At 37.2% G+C, this 21636-nt stretch overlaps 1 protein-coding gene across 1 annotated transcript in view; it reads right to left on the bottom strand.

The window, feature by feature from the left end:
• The window catches only part of HSD17B4 (hydroxysteroid 17-beta dehydrogenase 4), a 66991-nt gene that overhangs the window by 31556 nt on the left and 13799 nt on the right, over positions 1 to 21636 (bottom strand). The window contains exons 9-17 of the mRNA XM_050913374.1: positions 20374 to 20465; positions 19729 to 19753; positions 17953 to 18081; positions 9129 to 9235; positions 8203 to 8436; positions 7709 to 7760; positions 6339 to 6410; positions 4744 to 4847; positions 807 to 872 (exon numbers count right to left, since the gene is read on the bottom strand). Coding sequence (XP_050769331.1) covers positions 807 to 872; positions 4744 to 4847; positions 6339 to 6410; positions 7709 to 7760; positions 8203 to 8436; positions 9129 to 9235; positions 17953 to 18081; positions 19729 to 19753; positions 20374 to 20465 — 881 coding nt within the window. The remainder of the gene's footprint in view (positions 1 to 806; positions 873 to 4743; positions 4848 to 6338; positions 6411 to 7708; positions 7761 to 8202; positions 8437 to 9128; positions 9236 to 17952; positions 18082 to 19728; positions 19754 to 20373; positions 20466 to 21636) is intronic.

The raw sequence follows: 21636 nt of genomic DNA, 5'->3' as shown, positions 1-21636 counted from the left end.
GGAAGTGAGCAAGCGCCTGTGCGGTGCTTAGTTGCCGGCTGGGGTTAAACCACAACAGCAGACATCACAGTTACCACAGTTCAGCTGATGCTCTACATTTTAATTGCATATCCAAAAGCTACAGCCTCCTGCTATGACTAAGTTGCTTTTGAAAATACTACTCAGTGTCTTAATACAGGTAGCTCCAGACTTTACTGTCTTATTTGTCTGACACCTGCATATGTTTACCTTTAGAGCAGGATATATTTATCTACTCAGGTTTTTGCCTACGGAAAGTAGATGCCTGTGAACCAGTGGGACTGTGGACAGATGGAAACATACCTGGACAGACATCTGTCAGTATTTCAGGTTTCCCTGACTACTACTACAGAAATTTAACTTTTTCAAAACTGTGAACTTTAAGCAGCACTTTTCTTTGGTCATGATGTGTTTGCTTGCACCATTTGTTTTAAATTTCATAGGTTTTGAACCTCTTTTTTTTTTTTTAAACTACAACAGAATACAAATGTTCATTTCCTCCTTCTATGTACAGTTTTGTAATAAACAATTATAAAATTGCATCAGCCTTATGAAAAGAATGTTTTAGATAGTACATTGAACACAGTCATAAGTTAACCTAGCACAAATTTTAGCTTCATGTTATACATAGATATACACACACACATATATACATATACACACACAAATATACATACATAAATACCTGAGGTAGATCAGAAAATTTGAACTATTAGTGAACATCATACAAGACTCCTTTCTCCAAACAAAAAAAAACATTTCCACACCTAGAGCATGCAAAACTTTACCTGATCAGCTGTTGTTACATCAGAAATTACAGCATCAGGGGGTCTCTTGGGTGGATTCACTGTTACCTGAAGCAAAAGTAGTAGTATTAATATTTCACTGCAAAAATCTTTTATCCATACCCATGCCAGAATATGTCAGGTATGTACAAAAAGAAAACGTACTTACAAAGCTGTTAAGGTTCCTCCTACCCTTTCTACATTTACAGACAAATAGAAAAGAATATTTAGTCCAGAAAAGGTCTCTTATCAAGGTTAGCTTTACAAAGATAGTGATCCTGAGCAGATCTGGCTAACAGTTACATGATATAGCTGATCAGTTTGATCACATTTCTTTGAAACTATCCAAAAAAGCTCAAAAGCAAGAATTATTGACTCAGAAAAAGTAGTTGTCTCATAGAACATCAGTGTTTTGGAACACAGAAACAAAAATGAAGCTTTTAAAATAATACTTTAGAAAAGCACAACGGAGTACAAAAGGATTTACTACCTCACACATGGACAACATAATTTTTGGCCTTTAAGAGCTTCCAGCTCTTTTTTTTTGTTCTGCGCTTTTTTCTTTTATTTTTGCAATTACATGCTGCATATTAAGCTCCACATTATTGTACAAAAGCTGTTCTTTGTGCAATCTACAGCTTCATTGTTCAGTTCTGAAGATATAAACTTTACCAACAGACTGACAGAGAACACCCTAGATCATGATAAACACAAAGAACATCATAACCAATTCAAAACTATTAAAGTAGCTGAAATCTTTTTTTCCCCTCTCCTTCTTGGGTCTTCAAAACAAACAAAAAAAAGCCCGATGAGAAACTGGCATAAGCTCTAAATTGAAAGTAAGCAACTTGACTCTCACCTGTAGTAATTCTACTTAATCTTAGTTTGTGTAAGCTTTTTACCAAAGTAAAGAGAAATCAAAGGAAACTGAGTGATGTGTAGTTTCACATCTAATAACAGCAACGGCTCTTTCCTGTTTATTAACAGGAGAGCAAAGCTGCCTCTTGGGTTGAAGACTTGATAACATCACTCCTGCTTTTATCACTTCAGAGAACCACATTAATCAGGTTGATAGCAAGGACACTACCTAACATGCTTTCAAAACAAGAATGGCTTGCCAATCTATTTCCAGTTGGTTTAAAGAAACTCAACCTGACCTACTGAGTCATTAAGACGTTAAAATTAGCCAACATATGAATAATTAAGGAAACCCTTCTGCCAGTAGGGGAAGAAAACCCCAATTCAAGAGGAGAGACATGACTTATGCAACGTCTTGCTCATCATAGACCTCAACTTGGAATTTTGTTCTCCTTAGTTTGCAGATACAATAAAAGTGTAAGGTGACAAAAAGACACATTATAAAATATGTCTGATCAGCTTGGGATTTCTTTTTGGCACAGAGGGAAGTGAAACTCTTTTTAATTGGGAAGGTTTGCAGAGACAAAGCAGGAAAATTTACCATTTGAAACTGGCCTCTTGCATGCAGAGGCCTCTATTGAATTTGCTATCACTGTGTTGTCTTAACTAGACTACATTTTGTTTTCTTCTATCAGAAGAAGGACTGCTGCCTGAAACAGGTATTCTTAATATTTCAAAATGTAAAATCATTTATATAGCATTCTCATACTTCACTAAATAGAGTGAAGAAGTTGCAGTTGCCTGAAGTGCAATGTTTAACTAAAAAGTGCCAAGGCACTACACCAGACTCACTGATGCCACCACAACAGATTAGCAACCTTTCCTTTAAACCACTATTTTTTTTTACATGCGCTATTATAAAATCTGACCATAGAAGAATTTAGGGTTCCATCAAAGACTTTTATACACTGCCTGTAATAATATTCTGTGAATTTTTTATACTACTCGGAGGCTTTTCCCATTTCTCTTTGAAGTAGCAGACATTTCAAGATTTGATTTGTAAAGTTACATATGGGAAAACTTCTATATAATTGATACAGATTTAAGTCAAAAAAACCTTGTAAGTTTACATCCAGAAATCCCAAAGAACATTGCCTACAGTGTTACAGATGTACAAAACCTAGGTATTTCCTTATAAATTCTCAAAAATACTGAGCTTAAAATAGCCTCTATTCAATTATCTGTTTATTACTGTAGTGCCTCAAGGCTCTAGTTCACAATGACAACATTCGGTCATAGCTGGCAGTACCCTTAAACACAGTATTGAAGGAGACAATAGTTGTATGTTAGGTACCTCATGCAGGTAGCTACTTCGTGCATTTGGACATACACACTATGTGTTCATGTGACATTGTTTGTCATTTGTTAATCCTCTCCCAAAATGCAGGAGTTCTACTCCACTGGAAGTGAGAAACTATAATGCTACTTCTCTCTTTTCCTCTTTATGCTTTCCAAACCTCTTTCACGCAAACACATAGATTTATAAATAGCTACACCTAGAGATCTCTTCTAGAAATTGCAAGTTCAGACCTAATACCACACATTTGAGCACTTCTCAGCTTTTTATTGAGCTAGTCTTTTTACTAGAGCAACACCTTTCAATACTAACATATGATCATACCTATTAGCACAAATATAACACATGAAAAACAAGTTACTAAACTAAACATGAACACTCTCTGTATACATACACACGAAATTATCACTAGGTATCAATTTATTTTTAAATGTAAGTAGCCCCCTCACCCCCTTAAACAGAAGCAAAGAAAATCTCTGAGGTGGAGCAGCAGAACACACTGTAATGCTAAACTGACATCACACAGATCACGTATTCCCAATTGCAGATGTAAGCCCTGAGGCAGAAATTGCAATGGGATCATGACAGCAGAGCTGAGACAGGTTTAAGTCAGGACTCTCTCATGAGTCTAGTTGGCACAATCCAACAGCTCAGTGGTAGGCCCCTAGACAAAGTATCTAAAATCTCAACTTCTTTGTCACTCTCCTTGCTGCCCAGGCTCAAACAAGAGCAGCCAAAAAATCTGCTCTTAAAGCTACATACAAAAGAGGTAAAGCTACCCAAATCTACTTGAGAAAACCAAGACTTACAAATTAAAGCCACTTCTCTGTTCTTGTTCTGATCTAAGAGGTCTCTAAAAATTTTTCAGATCAAAAGTAGACTGAGAAAATAAAACCTTTCCCAAGCTAGCTTTTAACAAGAAACCAGTAACTCTCCTCATATGTTCACTTACAGAGAGCATGATTAGGAGTAACTAAACACATAAAATCAAAACACGTAAAGTTTCTTTTGTTTGCAAAGCTTACATTTAGGTTTCATAAAACGAAGAGTCAATAAGACTCTTGCCAAACTGGACAGTTGAACTGATAGCGTCTTCCATCTGACCTACAGTAGTAGGATTTTAAGGAATTTAGCACAGCCCAAAGTATAACATGTAGCAGATTTTACCACTTCTATGGAATTAATTGGGTCAAATTGGGTCAGATTACAGCCTGCTACACTGTCAACTTCAAAAGACCCTCTTCTAAAAGATCTAATACAAATCCTCTAGAGGAGCATGCTGTCCACATCATCATGCATTTTATATGAATTTCAATTTTATTTTAACTTCAGACATCATTTTCTAATTCCAAGTCCACAGAATTTAGATTCTAAACATTTTCCAGAGAATCTCCTAAACATTCTCCAGAGAATCTCCTATTCTGTTTTCCATTAGGATATTCCATATCTGTAATTTCAAATATTTGAATGGAGGAATATCTCATCAGTTGCATGTTTAGCAATTCACTTTTCTCCCTAACTGTCAAAACAAAACCACTGGTTTCCCAGGCCCTGAATAGTACCTTTTCACTCAGGCTCTTCAAGGAACAGAAGTATTTAAATTCCATTTGAGTTTGTACCGCCATGCTAGTTTATCCTTCCAAGTTGATGTAGCAAATATTTTTCTTGCAGTGTTGACCAAAGTTTTTATGTGTTTTTTTTAAACATGAATATGTGTGAATTTACCTTGGCCTTTTCTGATGTTCGTTTTCCACCAAATCCTCCAGCTCCAACAAAAAACAAAGAGAACTGATTATAACACACTAGGTCCTTTCCACAATAGGTATTCACTGAAAGACAACAAAACAGGAAGGTCATATATTGTCTTCAATCTCCTTTTTCACATAGCTAGCACATGTTGTTACAAGAGAAAAGTTCAGCTTCAAACATGACAAAGCTTATTTTAACAACTGAAGAGACAATGGTCACGCTTTCATGTTGCACTGTTGCAAGTCACTTCTGACTAGTGAAGACTAATGATCTGTTTCAAATAACATTATCATGAATTTTACCTATATGAAAGCATTAAAATTAAAAAACGAGGTAACAAAATGCTGATGACATTCAAGGTGCTAAAAATATTTTACAAGAGTGCTGAAATTAGTATTTATTTCAGCATCTCACACTGCATTAGCAATTTTTTTAAATATGGTAGAATTGTGCCATAAAATATGATGTATTAGAAGCTATTAAGAATCCCTAATGTGTAAAGCACATTACCAACCCATACAAAAAGTGGTACTAGTACCTTGTATGAAAAAAGGTCCAGAGCAAGCTTTAGTTTAAGGTCACCTGTTCCTTCTTTTGAAGAAGTTAAACTTCTTAAACTGAATCAAGATTCAGCTTCCTATTTCCAGTTCATGCCTATTCCACTCCCTTACAACTTAGACTGAAATTTACAGTATTGTTAATAATGTTCATTTCCAGTTCGAGAAGAAATTTAAAAACCACTAAGACTTTGCTCACAAAAAGAACTTTTGCATGTTGCAGAAACAGACAGGCTTAATGTTAGCCCAGTATGGAAGCAAAACACAGCTAGGAGGAACAAAGGGACAGTAAAGACCTTTTTACAATTTTATCTGTACACTGAAGGAATAAAAGCTCAAGAACGCTTAGAGATTCACTGCCTATTAACCCACTCTTGCAGTCTAATTTCCCAAGGGACCTTGGTACAACCACACCTAAAGATATCAAAATTCTGAAAACTACAACTTATGAACTTCCAGAGACATTCTGACACAAGCAGAAGGAAATGGGGTTTTGTTTTGTTTAGAAAAGAATAATGCAGACATAAAAAAAGAATGCAGGACATGCTCTTAAAGATGGCTGCTTTGCAGATGAGTCTACACAACATACACATATGACTAACCTTTGCAAAACCATCCCACAAAACACACGCACACATGCGTGCAGACACATCCCCTTGCTGAAGGGTGGCAGAATCTAAAATGGCTGCCTTCAGATAGGACTAAGTAGTATTATTAAAGAACTTTGTTCAGTTTGCATAGTGCACTATTCCACCTACACAGGAAAAAAACAAACCTTCTCTGAAATCTTTTTCCAAAGAGAGTGTTCTTATTTCAGTACGTTAACTGCCCAAGAACAATTACATGATACATTTACACAGCTATTGCTAATTAGCTCATTTCTCAGCTCTCATTGAGATTTAATAAGCTAACAGTCTTTACTGTGGAAAGGCTGGCAGTTATTGGTACAGCTAGTTAAAAACCGAGCCTGTCAAATTTTACTGCATCCCCTCCAAAAATCATAAACCTTCTTACCATCTATAAGCAAGACTGCTCCTGATCCTTTGTCGAGAATATCAGCAATAGTTGAAACTGAAGTTAATTGCCCTATGAGAAAAGAAGAACATGTACATGTTGTAAGGTTTTGCTTCAGGAATTAAGTCCACAGATCACTCTTTACACTTCCTTACTACCACTACTAACAATAGTAATAATAATCATAGTAATAGTCATAGTAATCACAATCATCATGATTATAATGAAACTGTCTGGGAATCTTTGCAAATCTTGGTTTGCAGATGTGAGGAATTCTTTTTTTTTTTTTTACGTTTTGGGGATTTTTTTTTAATAGAATCTTGCTATAGTTTAGGTATTCAGAGCTAAACACAAATCACATTTCAGACTCAAACTCATCGGTAACTTCAAAGGTAGCTCCAATCACTTAAGGATTGTCCACAAATTTCAAGAGGGCTGAGACAACTACAGTCCTACAGAAGAGAAGCTCAGCTCAGGGCCTGGGCCTGTGGGTTTATGAAATTTGTCTCTAAAGAGGTTATTACTCTAGAGAGATATGTAACCATATATGTTTACATAATCAGCCTATCAAATGGAAAAATAAAAAGCTTTATGAAGTCCTGGTAATCTATTATTAATTATCAGGCTTCTTTGACATTAATATAACTTTCACACATCTCCTTTTTGTTTCAACAAGAAATTATGCCATTCATCTGTGGCTTGCAAGATTTTTTTTTTTCCTTCTACACTCTGGAAAAGTTAATTTTTAAAAACTACTAATGAAGAAACCCAGACACATGCATGCATATCCTGAATGAGTCTAACAAGCACCTCTCAAGTGTTGTAATCTGGGAAAACACAGCCATCTGTGAAAAGAGCTTGCTACTGCAGTAACTAATATCTTGAGAATTTTGACAGGCAGAAAAGTAATTGGTTTTTAGCCTCCTCATTGAGATGTCCATTCCTCCTTTACATACATAATTTAAATCTTATCCTCTTATAGGCACACAGATGAAACCAACATTGAAGAATTTTTAGGTAAACATCCCAAAAGTTCTATGATACAACCTTACAGAAAGATTAAAAGTTCTGCTAGTCAGTATGAAATTGTATGAGTAATACACCAGCATGTAGCGTATTTGTTTATTATATTAAAGATTAGGCATGAATTTACTAAGTATACTATAGAAAAGCAACACCTGATACCAAGAACACAGAGTTTCAGAATTCCTTCAATAATGCAACACGTTGCCTCTCTTCTCCCTCACCCCTTGTAAAAAGAATATGCAAAAAATCCATTTGGAAACAGAACTTCCATATTTCCATTTGTAATATGGCTACAGGAACTGTTGCCATAGTGAAAAGCAAATCAGCAACACAAAAGGACTGACCTGAAGTTGGTAATGGTTTATACAGTTCCAGATATTGCTCACCATGCAGCATCTATGTAAAGAAAGGCATTGCTATAACAGCAATCAATACATTCTATTGCTTCCCCCATCACAATTGCAAGGAAACATATAGTAATTTTAGAAAGTGTTCAGAACAAACAAATAACACCCCCCCAAGTTTTTTGGTTTGTTTTTCCAATTTCATCCCCAACAGCAAATATTTTCAAAGAAAGTTTTAAACTTTTGTGGTTTAATAAAAGCATAGTGAACACAAATTAAAATTTAACAAAAAAATCAATCATTCATACTATCTTAGGAAGATAGAGGTTATACAAGTGCAGTAAATGAATAATTTCTTAGGATGTAAGAATACAAAACACTGAATTTTCCTTTTCTAGAATAAAGGGAATTTATTAATATTACAAACATACTAATTAAAGTCCCTTATAGTTATATAAAGCACAAACAAAATCAGATACTTAACTCTTCCATACCTTTGCAAGATCAATATTTAGTCCTGGAAGAGAAGTAACACCATTAAACATCGAAGTCTGAGCAGGAATTACTCCAAAGCTAGGTAAACAGCAGAACTCTTCACTTCCTTCAAACAGAAATTTCAGGTGATCTGGATCCTTAGTTGACATTCCCACACCAAGGGCATATAGAATAGGCTCTAAGTGAGTATATGTATACACATTGGTAGCCAATTCCCGGCCAGCAATGCTTGCCTGGAAATTAAAAGTCAGTATAAAATAAAACTTCGTAATAGTTAATATTGTACTTGCATTCTTTCTATAATTCTCATATCAAACAAAGTTCATGTTTGAGCATTTTCTTTATAGTCACATGTAAACATAAAGTATGAATAATAAATATACCATAAAATATTAACGTATTTGTTGCAGTACAAGCAACCCTAATGTAATGCATTACATCTTGCTGCAAGCAATTTACTTCAAGAATAAGTAGTATAACTTCATACAGCTCCGCTCCCAGCAATGCATGAGAATTTTTCTAAAACAAACCACGAATGAAATAATTTAACACTGTAATAAGATTGAAATGAGGAAAAATTATCTATCTATAGAGAAGGAGCCAGAGCAAAACCACGTTGCCCAACAAGACCCATCTCCTGCCCCTTTTCTGAACAATACCCTAACTAAAGAGCCTTACAGAACTTACAAACACTTGCATTCTGCATTATTCAGTCTATTTAGCCTTAAGTTTTTCCATCATCAATAAGAAAAATGAAGAGTGGAGTCTGGAGATGTTTTCAATTCTGCTCCCTCACTTCACAGTTTAAAACCCACCTTTCTTTTTGCAGACAGCAAGCCAGAGTAGAAGATCATCAGCAACACAAGTCTCTCTGCTCAAGGTTTTCACCTAACTTGGAGTGCATCTAGTAGACAGAGGTACTTACCGTGTCAACAGATGAAGAAACCACTGATCCAGAGCTTGTTGAATTCATAGAAACATTCCCTTGAGACTCTATGTGACTTAGAGCATCATTCAATACGCTTATGGACTCTAGAGAAAGGAATTGAAAAAAATGACTTATAAATAGCCATAAATGAGACATTCCAGTTAGCCACACAACAAACATGCCAGCAAATGAGATATAGCCTGGTACTTCTCAATTCCTTTTTAAACACAATAAATATACATCTGCAAATTGAGCATTGTGCTGCATTTTACAGGCATCTACACAACAGTTGGTAAGTGACCTCTACACCTATTCCATCAGTTCTGCACCCAGCAGTCATCCATGACAACTAATTCAAGTGCCTGAAACACAACTGGTGCTATACGCCACCATTCAAGCCAAGAGGAATACATCATTAAATACTTTGTTTTATTCCCTGAACCACAATGTTAAGGAGAAGATAATGAGCATTACATTTCAACTGTCTCAGAAGTAAACATCTGAAAATTAGTACTGCTTTTCTTATCTTGAAAATTATTTGCCATACAAGTAACAGGTCTTATCTCCTGGTGGTTACCCTCTTTCCCAAGTCACATGAGTAAATAAATAAATAAATAAGTCTGAGGCTTGAACAATGCCAAGATTACAAGCAAGATGATGCATGGCTGAGATAGAGAACTCAGCTATGGTAAAGGCAGGCTATCAAGAACAGTTTGCTCCTCGAAGTTCAACATGGCTCAAATCAATATTAAACATTTGTGGGTTAGAAAGAATCAAACAAATAGTGGTGAGAATCATGCACAGAAAAATAAAAAACTGTTTAAATCAGAGGAGCACAAAATCATTATTTAACTACCTTTATCTTGGAGCCGCTCCCCTCCACTTCAAAACCTCTATACCCATACTGACTTGCACTGTTGCTCGGACTAACACTGTGTTGCTCTTGCACAGCACTCCCCTAAATATCCCACAAGTTAGCTCCATACCCTCTTGCAGAATCTTGATTTCCCAAACTATTTCTTGCTTCCCAGTCTCACTGCCAGAATCATCACGATGTTTTATTTGTGGCCTGAATCTCAAGAAGACAAAGGAACATCTACGAAACAATCATACGTTGTCACCTCTTCCACCAAAGACAAGCTTTATCTTTGGCTACAAGTGCTGTCATAACGTGACATGAGGTTATGACATCTATGGCATGTGAAAATGTGCAAAAGAAGAGATTTGTAATTTACAAGAACCTTTAAAAGGTAATCCCTTTTATTCCTTTTTTCATTCATGAAATGAATGAAGGAAAAGCAATACCGAGCTGCTGGGAGAAGAAACAGACTCTTTCTACCTTTCTTGCAAGATGAAAGAAAGGTCTTCACATTGCTTTAAAATCTTCAAGGAAAAACACAGCTTTGACCTCCAAGTAAACCTGAATGTTTCCTCAACTTTTCATGTCCACAATCCATTTCCATGCAGGAACATAACTATCATTCTTAATGGTGAAATATGAAAAGAAGATTACCAACATGTATTTCACATGCAATGACATCATTAAGACAAACAGTATAAAGGCAACCTGTAATTTAATAATGGTGCAGAATACCACAATCTCCTTTTCAAGGAGTTTTTCTTCCAAAATATATGATATGACTGGACTCTCAAATTGGTGAGCTGGCTGAACACTAAGGAGATAACTGAATCATAGAATGGTTTGGGTTGGAAGGGACCTTTAGAGGTCATCTAGTTCAATCCCCCCTGCAATGAGAAGGGACATCTTCAACTAGGTCAGGTAGCTCAGAGCCCCATCCAGTCTGACCTTGAATGTTTCCAGGGATGGGGCATCCACCACCTCTCTGGGCAACCTGTTTGAATGATTCACCACCCTCATGGTAAAAAATTTCTTCCTTATAGCTAGTCTAAATCTACTCTCCTTTAGTTTAAAACCATTGTCCCTTGTCCTATCGCTACAGGCCCTGCTAAAAAGTCTGTGCCCGTCTTTCTTATAAGCCCCTTTTAAGCACTGAAAGGCCACAATAAGGTCTCCCTACAGCCTTCTCTTCTCCAGGCTGAACAACCCCAACTCTCTCAGCCTTTCTTCATAGGAGATGTGCTCCATCCCTCCAATTATTTTTGTGGCCCTCCTCTGGACCCACTCCAACAGGTCCATGTCTTTCTTATGCTGGGGACCCCAGAGCTGGATGCAGTACTCCAGGTGGGGTCTCACCAGAGTGGAGTAGAGGGGCAGAATCACCTCCCTCGACCTGCTGGCCACCCTTCTTTTGATGCAGCCCAGGATACAGCTGGCTTTCTGGGCTGCAAGCACACATTGTCGGCTCATGTCCAGCTTTTCATCCACCAGTACCCACAAGTCCTTCTCTGCAGGGCTGCTCTCAATCCCTTCATCCCCCAGCCTGTATTGCTACTGGGGGTTCCCCCAACCCAGGTGCAGGACCTTGCACTTGGCCTTGTTGAACCTCATGAGGGTCACAAGGGCCCACTTCTTGAGCTTGTCCAGGTCCAGGTCCAGTTCCCTCTGGATGGCATCTTGTCCCTCAGGCACGTCAACCGCACCACTCAGCTTGGTGTCGTCTGCAAACTTGCTGAGGGTGCACTCGATCCCACTGTCTATGTCATTGATGAAGATATTAAACAGTACTGGTCCCAATATGGACCCCTGAGGGACACTACTCGTCACTGATCTCCATCTGGATATTGAGCCGTTGACCACTGCCCTCTGGATACGACCATCCAACCAACTCCTCATCCACTGAACAGTCCATCCATCAAATCCATATCTCTCCAATTTAGAGAAGGATGTCATGGTAGACTGTCAAAGGCCTTACAGAAGTCCAGAGAGATGACATCTGTAGCTCTTCCCTTGTCCACTGATGTAGTCACTCCATCATAGAAGGCCACTAGGTTGGTCAGGCAGGACTTACCCTTGGTGAAGCCACACTGGCTGTCTCGAATCACCTCTCTGTCCTCCATGCGCCTTAGCATAGCTTCTAGGAGGATCTGTTCCATGATCTTTCCAAGCACAGAGGTGAGGATGACAGGTCGATAGTTCCCAGGTTCCTCCTTTCCACCCTTTTTAAAACGTGAGATGTGGTGTTGTTCGCCCTTAACGTCAAAGGCCTCACCAACGTTATTTTTTTAAACTTTGGCCTACTGTTACATTTGTAATCAGCAACAGCACTGACCTGGATCATACCAGAATCATTTAGTAACACTTTTATTGATTTTCAAAGCATATGTATGCAGAAAAAGCTGTCTTTAAGGATGGAATGTTCTTTCAAGGACTCCTGGGTTTATTTCTTTATATCTATGACAGATACCAACTGCAGGAGATATGTGTATGCTTCTAGGCCCAAATTTCTTGAGAGGTATCAGCAGAAAGTGTACGTTATGCTTTATGTTTCAAGGTGGTTTTCATCCTTTAATATCAAAGCTACTTTTAAGATGCCGCCCCTTTAGGTTGCCTGAAAAGCTTACGCAAGCTATCAGAATATGACCAAGTACAGGTAGCAAAGCTTTTTTTTTTTTTTTTTTGGTAATAAAGGGGAAAAAAATGTTAATTTCTTCCCCCCCCCGGAATTACTACATTACAGAACTTTTCCAGTTAAGAACCCCAGTGCTGACATATTCCTTTCATCTTCCATGGACTGCTACAGCAGCATGCAACTGAAATGTCTCAACATATTGATTTATTTCAGTCTTCACTGCTCTTCTGCTGCCTGGTATAAGAAACTGGACTAGTACAGCATTAGATTTACAGTAATATCCTAGCAGTTGACCAGATACGAATCTTTCCCATGAGGCAGGGTTACACTTTCAAAGAAAGAGTAAATTAGATTATTACATTAAGAAGTACAAAGGTTATGATCAAATACATTGTTATGAGCTAATAATGCGATATGAGATTGCCAAAAAAGAAAGATGAAACGTTACAAAAATCACTGATAAGTGAGGTTTGGACACCAGTAAGGATGGTTTTAACAGTCTTTATTTTGCATTCATTTTGAGTACTGAAAGTAAAAGAGATGGAGAGGGAAGCACAGTGCGCTACATGAGTTTTCAGTCATGTAAGCACACAAGGATGTCTGAAATTAACGTTTCAGCAGTAGACTTAACTAAGACAATTTCTACTTTTTACTACATGACTCTACAAGCTGAGTAAGGTTCTTCTAAGATCCGAGAAACAGCTCAAAGGGTGTAATTTTGGCAGAAATAAACCCAGTAGGAAACCTTTTCATTAATATGATTATTTTTAATATTGGTTTGGGGGTATTTTTTAAGTTGTTATACTGTCAGTGAACTCCAAAACCTTAAATGTCCACTACCCCAGCATGGTCTGCTATTATAGAGCAAATGATGAGCAGACAGCAAGGAAAGATTAACCTGAAGAGCAAAGGCTGAAAATAGTCATGACAAAGTCTGTCTCTTTCCAAAAGTATTTCTCTCACTTTCCCATTAGGGAACATTGCATGTGAACCATACCCCTTAACTATGGAGGAAACAGCATCAGTGTTTAAACCCTTTTTAAACACATATGAAGGAAGCTGAAACTGAAGCTGGAACAGTTTTCTTCTTATGCAAAGTTTTTCTTTATATACACACCAAGTATACATACATACCCACCTTCTGTGTGTTTTATATTAATTTGCTCTATACCAGAGATAAGCTTTTGAAATGTGCCAAAAGTCAGCCAGTGAGAATACTCAAGTTGTTTTCTGTACCTAGACAGCTTCTAAGAGAATTAAAAATGCACGTGAACGTAAGAGCAGATTACAGACCTCTAAAATACTAGATTTAGCTGAAACTGGCTCGTATCTTCACAACCAAGGACAAAATCGAGACAGAGAGAGACACATTGCCTCATATGTGTGACAGACACAATTAATTCTGTTTTCCTAGATAACAAAACAACTAAACATACTAACCTGTGCAATACATGCTACAGAATGCTGTATACAGTATACAATCTGCAAGACAGGGATGGTTGTCTTCCACCTATCTCACAAGACAATTTGATTTCTCCCTTTGCATAACAGGAAGAATCAGACTAGGACACAAGAGCAAGTAGTGCACTGTGGAGACAAGAGCTACTGGATCTAGCTTTGAGGGAATACAAGGAGACAACACGCCAACATGCAGTGCACTGTGCAACTGTGACCTACTGCACATGCACCACACATTCAGAAGCTTCTGTACGACATTTAATTTGGTCCTTCTGCTTATGCACAGCCACAGGAGCCCAGGAACAATCAGTACCTCAAAACACAGAATCACGTTACCATGACAAATATGTCAGCTCACTAGATCCAGCTGCAAATGAGAGCCTGAGCAATTCCTTTCTAGTACGAGTTAAGCCAAGTCACATTATTCTGCAATTGGTACTGTCTAAGGGCATACAGGGAGCTGGTTACAGTGACTCACTGATGTACACTGTAAGTTGTGTACATCACATAAGACTCTGATTATACCCTGCTTATCTTCTCAAAAGATTTCTAGCTTGTTCTGAAGTGGTATAAAGTAAGCTAAAACTATTATTTCAGCTTAATCATTAGTAAGAAAATAACATCATCATGCAAGTTATGATAAAGCTCTAACACGTAAGTCACTGCAGATTCAATGCTGCCTCAGAGGCAGTGACATTTTCATGTTGCATTAAGTAGATGGTTACCTTTCACTCCTGGTAGAGAGAAGGTAGGAGAATACATGCCAGCAACTCCTTAAGGCCTAAATTCTCACATAGCTTCTTAAAAAGAAAAAAAGTCTGTTCTCAGATTTTTTTATTGTTAAAAGGACATTGTGTAGTGAATGCACAAGTAATTCTATCTTTTGCTAGTTAACAGGGCTATACCTGAAACTGTGCGGCAGTACAGAGGAACTGCCAGAACTTCCCCAAGTACACTAAGGACTAAGCCTGTAAAGTTTAGGGAATGACTACAGAGAACATTCAAAGACACCTGAAGCATTAAAAAGAAAGTGAAAAGGCAGGCATAGTCAGTTACATCAACTGTGTCAGATAGCTTTTGGTGTAAGGGGAGGAGTTTGGGCAAAAGACTGTACTGCACAATCAGCAGCTGCTCGTCTAGAAAGATGTAAGGTAACTACCAAGAAAGATTGCTTTACTGAGCACATTATCGTGATATCTGAGAAAATTCAATGAGTTACTGAATTAACATCAACTGCCAAATCAAATGACAACTAGCTATTTCCTATTAATTAAAATTGCATAAACGCTATAAAACCATATTCTGGTACACAAGCATGAGTTTTTTAGTCTGATTCGTTTTATGTGCCAAGAAAACAAGTTAAGCCTACAAACTGAAGAAGTGCTTAAAAAAAGTCAAAAAAAGATGGAAAGAAAAATTTGGATCTTTTTACTTAAACTGTTTTTTTAAAAAAGAATTCAATGTTTCCATTTCTTAAAAGACCACCGCTAAAACGTAAAGATGAGACAGTACTTCCATTTAGTCTTCAAGAGTTCAGCACCTCCAGCAGAACGACCTTGGCTAAAATATACAACTATGAATGTGCTCTAGTTAAACATCAAATAAGTGCTTTGCTAGGCAGGGCTCTAAATGCATGCTCATTCAGACATTAGATGTGGAGCATTTAATTTATTTATGAGAATGACTTCCCCCTACGCTTGCAAAAAAGAGAATTCTAAGTAAAAATATAATGTACAACATGAATCCAAGTATTCAGTTATGTATGACTGCTACATGTGTAAGACAAATTACCTTTAAAAAAACCCCAACCAACCAACCGATGACGCTCCTACTTTTTTGTAATCCAGAACGAATAAAGTCAAACTGCTCTTATCACTATGCCGAAATTATAAAACAAGATTAACATCTCTGATTATGGGATTTTATATTATATTACAAGCAAATACTTTATCTAATTGGTAGTTTTTTATAATTATACATAATGGTTAGTACATGATTGCTCTTCACAGTATCAAATTACTTTAATCAATGAAATCATCTGGGAGAGTTTTAACTTGCAGATATTAGGTATTGTAGCTTTTCATTTTTAATGCAAGTACTCTAATTAGTTTCCCTTATTTAACAGTTGAATACCTTCAAGCAATAAAGTGGAGACTTTGGCAGTAGAAAAAAATTTTAATATAGAACTGAAAATTCTATTCAGCTAACTTCTTCAGAATTTTCCTCAACCCTTCTGCTGATTCTCACATACAACAAATTAACGCAAGAGTTTTCATTCAGCCTGGCAGTATCTATGGCTTGATGTCACTGAAAGAACAACGCTGTATTTTGTCTAAGTTCATAATAAAACAGAAGCTAAGGTATGTACACTGCACGGGAGACTTGTGCTAATGTAATATTTACAATTTCCTGACTGTACAAACCTGCTATGTTGTTCTGTAAGCACATTTACTTCAGAAGTCCAAAATCTTGTCCAATTTTTTCTCCTGAAAGCATCAGGAGGCAGATGTGGAATATCATATGTAATGCTTAAGCAACTTGCAAAAGAAATTCCCATCTACAACTTTTTTCTACAACATTTTTCTACTAGCAACCCATACAAATAACATAGTACATGTGACAGGTTGGAGAACAGATCAGAAGCTATAAAGCTGGAATTATGTTGTTAAAAACACAATTCCATAGCAGGACAGAAAATACTTATAAACTGACATACATTTGCAAATGGGACATCTGTAAGCCAAAGACCAGTGAAAACAGTCAGTAAGGTGATACAGAACTACTGTATGGCTGGTTATATCCCTCTACCAAGATCTGAGGGACAGGACAAAGTGCCTCCTATTCTGGTTTTGTATTAGGCATCTAAAAACGTATCTCTAAGGTTTTAATGAAATGCTCTAATGCATTTCAGGACCAACAGCTTAAACATGTACTGTGTATCTAAGTATCTTTGAAATTCTACTGGCATTGTACATAAGGATGCCTCTTTCTCTCCTCCCCCAAACACTTAAATGCTGGTACTTCCTAATTTGACAAATACTCAATCTTTGACCTAAATAACGACATGCATAATAACAAAACAACCATCAGTGATAGTAAGCATATGTAACACACTAACAAACTAAAGGTAACATCTTTAGAAATCTCGGAAAGCAGTTAGGAAAATTGGTCTGCACGGTTCATTTATGAACTATGACAACTACGGATCTAAATAAAGAGAGATGTAAGACAACAAAGAGAAAGCTTGGAAGATGGAAGAGAAGCAAGTATGGCAGCAGGAGAGATCAGAGTAATTTTGGCTAAAAAAAAAACAAACCCAAACCCAAACCAAATAATGGGAAGGAACAAAGAAAGTAAACAAAGCATTGGAAGAGGCAGTCATCTTGGTCACCAGCCAAGGGGGTGATATTACCCAGGAACACAAGTCAGTAAGGAAGAACTTCTTTGCTGTGTTATACCAAATGACTTAACCAGAGAGCTTTTTGGTATGGAAAGGTGTACCAAAAAAACAAGATTCCAGGACTGAAAAGAAAATACAATCTCTCTATTACACTGCTACTACCTGTATGTAGGTGCAATCAAATAAAACACTACCATTAGTCTGGCTGTAATACGTAAAATGACAGTAATGTTGCTTCCCTCAAAACTCTTAAGAAAGATAAAACTGTTTTAATTCTACAGGTAGGAACACAAAAGTTTCCTTAAAAAGATCTGACCACTGAAACAGTAAATGATTAATGTTACACATTTACACAAGAATTCACTGGTTCTGTAGACTTTTGAAGTAAAGTTTCAGCAAATGTCTGACAAAAAAGCATTCTCTTCTAAGCTTTGCTTGCCCAAACTATCCACATTATCAAAGCCTCCTTTACCTTGGATACTTCTGGGTTTGCTGGCATTATCAAAGTCACAGACCTTCTCCCATTTATCTCTCACTGCTTCAGGCGTCATTGGCTGATTCTTTCCTCTGACAATAGCACCCAAGGATCGCTCCCAGCGCACTAATGGGAAACATGAGCCAGAAAGTTCAAGTTACAAACAAGGAAAGTTTTCGTTTCTTTAGATCACTTTCATCTAGACCACTAATTTCAAGACAGTGCAAGAAAGGAAAGGTTGTAAATACTCCAATTTAACTCACCAGTACAAGCTCGACTAAAAGGGCTCACTGCTTTTAACTAACATTTAGAAAAGGAATAGCACTGGTTTTAAATTTCATTAAAGCCACAATAGACTGATTGCTCTCTGAAAATATTACATCAGTTTTAGGATTCTGTCTAGTGAAAAGTTGTAGCTAGTAAGTATCTACAGACATTATCTTCTGACATGATTTTGGCTACTAATGCTTAGGAATCTTCTGAAAGCCTTGGAAAACTATAGGGGAAATGTGAAAACCACTCATTATCTACGAAAGAATGTTAATACCAGTAGCCAGCATCTCCAAATGGTCCCTGAAGTTATATTTCAATACTGTAACTTGAGAGAAACTGGTAAGGCTAACGTGAAATCTGTTCTGGAAGGATACAGACTTCCTGGATTGCAACTAATCCTTAATCTGTCATGTTGGTTTTGCTCTTAATTAGCAACAGATAATGAATAAGGCCATACTGGTACCTCATTAACAACCTGGTTTCATTTTAAAGACTTCAACAGTAGCCGTTCTAACGATGAAAAATGGTATTTTCTTTTGACCAGAGAGGAGAAGCCACAGATTTTTGGCTGTCTTAAAGCTCAACTCCTTGTGGAGGGCAGCAAGAGGTTTTACACTGCTGTCCCAATTTGTTTAATCTGTTTAATGCACTACCTGGGAAAAGCTATTCCAGTGCCACCAGCACATTTACAGTTAGTTAGAAATGTACAAACTCTTTATCAATTGGGCAAAAAAACGTTTTGGAAGAAGGGGGACCACTTCTTGAATTAATGGTCCTACTTCCAACCCACTGGTGATATTCACATAGGCTGAGAAGTCCTTGAACAGTTCAGGAAAATAATGCTGGTATTAGGTTCAACATATTTAGGAAAAAAGTTAAGACATTTCACACACTGAATTAAGTTTTCCATCTTGTAAACCCTCAGTATTGTCTGCGAGTCTTCTTTACGATCATATTTAAGCTAGTTACAGGAGTCACTCTAAGGAAAACAGTTAGCTAGCATAGCTACTGGTTATTAAGAAGGCTAATTGCCTCAACATGTTAACGTATATCACTAGTATTTGTATAGATGTATAAATAAAGGTGGAAAGCAACTAAAAGCAGCCTGTTTACCAGCATGTGCTACTTTTATACCATGAAAAATTGAAGTTATCAAGAAAAGGCAGCAACCTATACTTAGCACCAAAGCAGAGATTCTTCTTGATTTCAATTATACCCTTGGGATCCAAGAGTTAAGGTTACTTAGGCAGATTTTTGGTTACTGTTACTGAGCTCAAAAACATAACAAAGCACATACTTAAGTTACCAGTTTCCCCCATGTGTACTGAAATCTGTGACTTCTACTAAAATAAGCAGTCTCCTCAGAACTCCTCAGGCTTTTGGTAATCGTCTCTCCCTAAATAAAAATGTCTTGAGCAGAGGTTAATTGCAAAGACAATTTGCACACTTTTGTTGTCAATTCAAAAAACCAAAATCAATCCTGCAACACGAAGTACTTACATTTTCCAATCCATCCAGCTCCCACCTGCCAAGAAAAAAGAAAATCATCAGGTTACCACGTTACAAAACAAAGTTTTGGTAATGTAGGGAAACGAAACTACACTTCAGAACAAACTCAACATAATAAAAATTTCTGAACTACTGCTGGTTGTATTTAACAGTTTAGTTAAGCACTGGAACGCGAGCAACATAAAACTCCAGGAACAAGATAACAGCTTCCATCCAATTTATGAGCCAGCAGTTTGATGACAATACCTATAATGTATTCCACAACTAAGTAATTCATCCTTCCTGCAAGTTGCTTTCTGTGTTTGAACGATTTAGAAAACAAAAACTTCTTTTAAAGTAGTTACTTTGGCACCTTTTCATACTTACAAGGGTACAATAAGAATTGTAACAATCAAATCAGTAGTATTTTGAGCACACACCAAAATTTGACAAGGTTGTTGCTGACGGATGTACTTATCATATACAGCATAACAGGGTCAACATTTCTTCTGTCTATGCTGAGTATGTAGTACCTCACAGGATAATTCAGTTTCAGCAGAAAGGTTAAGACTGGACAGGCTAAAGCAAATCCTTGATTTTGGGGGAAGGGGCAAAGGGAGGGAAAGAGGGGGAAGAAAGGGAAAATAAAAAAATTACCTCAAACAGACTGCCATTCTCCGCACAGCTCTCATGGCAAAGCCAAACAACTAAGGGAGCAACATACTCTGGTTTGAAAGCATCGACCAGATCTAGAGCAAATTGGAAGGGGGAATCATAAAATAGAAATACTGTATGATTTCACCAAATTATTCTTACTTTAACACCTTCTAATGAACAGCAGAGCCAGGGATAATTTAACCAACAGTGTTCTGCCATGAAAAGAAAGGACAAATTAAATGAAACATTCAAAGATTCAGTAAATACGAACAAATCATGAGATGCGTGTATGCCTCCAAACCCAATGACATTGGTTCTCAGCCAGTCAGATGAAAGACTGGCTAAATGTTGGGAACACCATAACGTGCAGACTGCAAACCCAAGTATCTTCCTAAATTTCCATCTGACAGGCAGCCTTAGCAAGGACGAGCCAGCTAGACATAGTACTGACAGAGACGTACCTGACCCATTTCCCTTTTAATTTTCTAGTCAGTTATAAACAAAAGACAATATGAAAAGAATTGCAGCTGCTGAATATTTGAAAAACATCCCATTTGGAAATGCTGATATTTCCAAATGAGAGATAGGGAATTATCAGCCCTCCTAAATTTACCTATCAATTGTATTTTGGGATTTTCACTGTCATCTGGCACAAGAAAAAACTATCTGAAAATGGAGATATTGTCATGGAGCAGGGTGTGGTTGTCCAGGCAGCTCTTACCACATATTCTACCCTCTGTCTGAAAAGAAAAAATAACTTTGTTTAATTTCCTTTTCCAGCTTTTAGAATATTATTCTTTCAACAGCATAGATACATAGTTGTTCCTCAGCTAAAGGTCAGCAAGCATTTTCAAAAGTACCGACAGATGAAGAGCTGGGAAAGTTTAGCATTACAGGTACTTCTTTAATAGCCAAGCCGAAGTAACCAAAGTTCATTTTTAGAAGTTTCACAAAGGTAAAAGGAAATTGAACTCCATTTAACATGGCATGTTGTAAGAACATAACAAAAGCCTTAGGCTTTTCTAAAATATTCCACTTTATGCCACACACCATTTAGTCTCGAAAATTAGCACTAGACTGTTAGCACTAATGGTATTAATCCACTATTAAATGAACTAAGAAAGAGGTGGTAGAAGTTTAAAAAACCACACAAAAGATGCAAACTACATTCAGAGTTCTAGCAAGAAGAACAATAAGTGGGCCAAGCTGAACATATATAACTGTGGCAATGCTAAAGCACAGGTGCTTGCAGACATCTAAAGA

Source organism: Gymnogyps californianus, chromosome Z (assembly GCF_018139145.2).
Source record: "Gymnogyps californianus isolate 813 chromosome Z, ASM1813914v2, whole genome shotgun sequence".
Lineage (NCBI taxonomy): Eukaryota > Metazoa > Chordata > Aves > Accipitriformes > Cathartidae > Gymnogyps > Gymnogyps californianus.
This window is presented reverse-complemented; position numbering and strand designations above follow the sequence as displayed.